The following is a 3205-nucleotide window of genomic DNA, read 5'->3' on the forward strand; positions in this document are numbered from 1 at the left end:
CAAAAAAAAAACTTCAAGTAAGAAGAGACATTCATTTATTCACTCAACAAATACTTACTGAGTACCCATTATATGCTGGGTACTGCTTCAGGTGCTGGAATGACAAGATCATATCTCGTTTTAAAATAGATCTCTCTGGCTACAGTGTGGACAATGGTTTGGGGGCTGGGAGGCAAAAACAGATGCCTTTGAGATGTGCAACTTTCTGGGACATAAACTAGACATACATGTTGATGGATGACCAGAGAGAACATTCACAAGCTTAAATAGGAACACATGTACTACTGTTATTTATATAACACACCAAGGTGAATAAATCAGAATTCATGGAAGAATTCTAAATGAATAATGAAATTTAGGCCAAAGTTTCCCAAGTCTGGTAAAGGAGATCTTACAGTTCACCTCACCATATCTCTCCATGTAGAGAACATGGAGAGGAGAACTGACGTGGGTGTGCACCTAGTAGGTGTCAATTGAATGGAATCCTCACAAACCTCCCTGTGAGAGCGGCATTCGTCTTTGACAGATGATGGAATCTAAGTTCAGAGAATTAAACAACCTTCCCAGGCTCACACAGAGCACAAGGGATATGGCTGAGATTTGCAGGTTAGGCTGCTGGCTCCCCAAGTACAGGGAGCAAGTCTATTTTATTTGCCACTATGCCAGTGCCACACGCAGAATGGACCCTCATGTTGAATAAATGACTCTTGGTGGGACACGATGGCTCACACCTATAATCTTAGCACTTTTGGGAGGCTGAGGCGGGAGGATGGCTTGAGCTCAGGAATTTGAGATCAGTGTGGGCAATACACTGAGACCTCATCTCTGCAAAAAAATAGCCAGGTGTGGTGGTACATGCCAGCTACTTGGTGGCTGAGGCAGGAGGATCAATTGAGACCAGGAGGTTGAGGCTGCAGTGAGCTGTGATCACACCACTGCACTCCAGCCTGGGCAATAGAGCAAAACCCTGTCTGAAAAAAATTAAATTAAAATAAATAAATAAATGACACGCTGATCACAAAGCTCATGCTCCTTCTAGCATTTCTGGGCTGTTACACAGGAAGAAAGCTGAAAGTGTATATTTACATAAATGCTGGATCATGAGAAGTAAAGCATACAAAGGCTGCTGAAAGGCTACACAAAGTTAAAAGGACTTGAAAAAAGCCTTCCGGAGAAGGTGAACCCATTGCTACGGGAGGAAGCAGATGGGAGATAAGAGAGCTAGCAGATGGAAATGTCTGTTTTTTTTGCCCTTTGAGAATAAGCTAAGACTCAGCAGCTGTCACCAGGCAAGAAGTATGGCAAGGTCCAGGGGAAAGACGCTCTTACCTGAAGGCTCCTAGGCCGTGGGAGAAGATGATCAAGGGGTATCCAGAGTCCTTTGTCTTAAAGGGGCCATTCCAGCTAACAGGCAGGCGACAAGATCCTAGCAGAGACATGGGCTATAGAATCTCTGGCTGCCCCAAAGCTGTTATCCCAAGGGCAGCCCAAATATAGGTATGGGTGGGGACACGTGTTTCTCCCTTCTGGAGAACCACTATGGGCCCCTGAACAACTTGGGGCAGTCAATCACCTACTTTTTTCTCCCTTTCTTACCTATGAAGAGTGAGTACAATAGAAAATGGGAAGCTAGGCCGGGCACGGTGGCTCACACATGTATTCCCAGCACTTTGGGAGGCTGAGGTGGATCACGAGGTGGATCACGAGGTCAGGAGTTTGAGACCAGCCTAGCAAACATGGTGAAACCCCAACTCTACTAAAAATACAAAAATTAGCTGGGCGTGATGGCAGACGCCTGGAATCCCAGCTACTTGGGAGGCTGAGGCAGAACTGCTTAAACCCAGGAGGTAGAGGTTGCAGTGAGCCGAGATCGTGCCATTGCACTCCAGCCTGGGTGACAAGAGCAAGACTCTGTATCCAAGAAAAAAAAAAAATGGAAAGCTAAGTCCGAAGGGGCAGTACTGAACAACTCTAGGGTAAACTGCTGAGTTGCCAAGGCAATGGGTGGAATTCCTAGGTGTGAGGCCTTTGGGGGAAGTACAGGGCTCAGTGTTACCCTACTCAGAAGAGGGGTGACTGGAGGGAAAACTGCAGGAGACTATGCTTCTTGATAGTTAAGAACCTTTCTTTAATACACACAATAGCTGGCACAGAGTGGGAATTAAAACATGCTGAATAAATGAGCAATCAGTGCCATTTATGGAACACATTCTATGTCCCAAGCACTGCACTAAAGGCTTCACATACATCCTGTACTACAAACCCGCAAAGGCAGGTATTCAGACAGGTTTAGTAACTAGCCCAAAACCCATGGCTAGTAAATTATAAACTCTGGATTTGAATCCAGGAAAGTCTAACTCAATCACCAAAGCTCTTACATATGTAATTCTCCCCCAACTCTCCACACCTCACTGGCTAATGGATACCCCTTACAAAAGGCTGGACACTGCAAGCTGTAAGGTACTGTGTCCACCTGGGGATCTCCCAGGAACATAACCAAACAACTGGGAAAGCATGCGGAGGTCAGGCCAACCCTTACCCACAGCCAGGTTGAACAGCAAGCCGCCCCAACGCTTATTAAACTTCAGGTACTCGGCCAGGCCAGTGCAGTACTCATAGCGGGGAATCCACAGAGGTTGCTCCATGGTCTCCTCTGCCTCTTGGCAGGGGTAGAAGAGTCGAAAGAAGCTCCCCTGTAGGAAAGAAGAGAGCAGCTGCTCAGAGTAAGGAGCCGGGGCTAGATTTCTTAACAGACACACTCAGCAGGTGTTTGGGGCACCAGCAAAACAGTGAAACTTGAGGTTCAATTAGCATACCTGAATTTTACATTCAGAAATCCGGAAAGAAGCAATTTGATTTTTAGCATACATGTAAAGCTTATGTTATCTCAAATAGACAACTGTATTTTGAATTATATTGCGGGAGAGGGCACCAAAAATATTTGAATGCTTGGGACAATTAAGATTTAAATCTGGCCCTAAGCCTAGGCCTGGAGGAACCCCAGGAGTTAAAGATTAGTCCGCTAACTGAGCCTAGGCCTGGAGGAGCCCCAGGAGTTAAGAGATTAGTCCTCAAACTAAGCCTAGGCCTGGAGGAGCCCCAGGAGTTAAAGATTAGTCCGCTAACTGAGCCTAGGCCTGGAGGAGCCCCAGAAGTTAGAGATTAGTCCTCAAACTGAGCCTAGGCCTGGAGGAGCCCCAGGAGT

General features: G+C 46.4%; 1 protein-coding gene across 7 annotated transcripts in view; it reads right to left on the reverse strand.

Annotated features, from left to right (window-relative positions):
- PAFAH2 (platelet activating factor acetylhydrolase 2) overlaps nucleotides 1-3205 on the reverse strand; it is a 42596-nt gene that overhangs the window by 27424 nt on the left and 11967 nt on the right. For all 7 annotated transcript variants that reach the window (XM_017534635.2, XM_017534634.2, XM_017534636.2 and 4 more), the window contains exons 3-4: nucleotides 2540-2693; nucleotides 1330-1426 (exon numbers count right to left, since the gene is read on the reverse strand). In XM_017534635.2, the coding sequence (XP_017390124.1) occupies nucleotides 1330-1426; nucleotides 2540-2693 (251 nt within the window). The remainder of the gene's footprint in view (nucleotides 1-1329; nucleotides 1427-2539; nucleotides 2694-3205) is intronic.

This window comes from Cebus imitator, unplaced genomic scaffold (assembly GCF_001604975.1).
Source record: "Cebus imitator isolate Cc_AM_T3 unplaced genomic scaffold, Cebus_imitator-1.0 Scaffold87, whole genome shotgun sequence".
Taxonomy (NCBI): Eukaryota; Metazoa; Chordata; class Mammalia; order Primates; family Cebidae; genus Cebus; species Cebus imitator.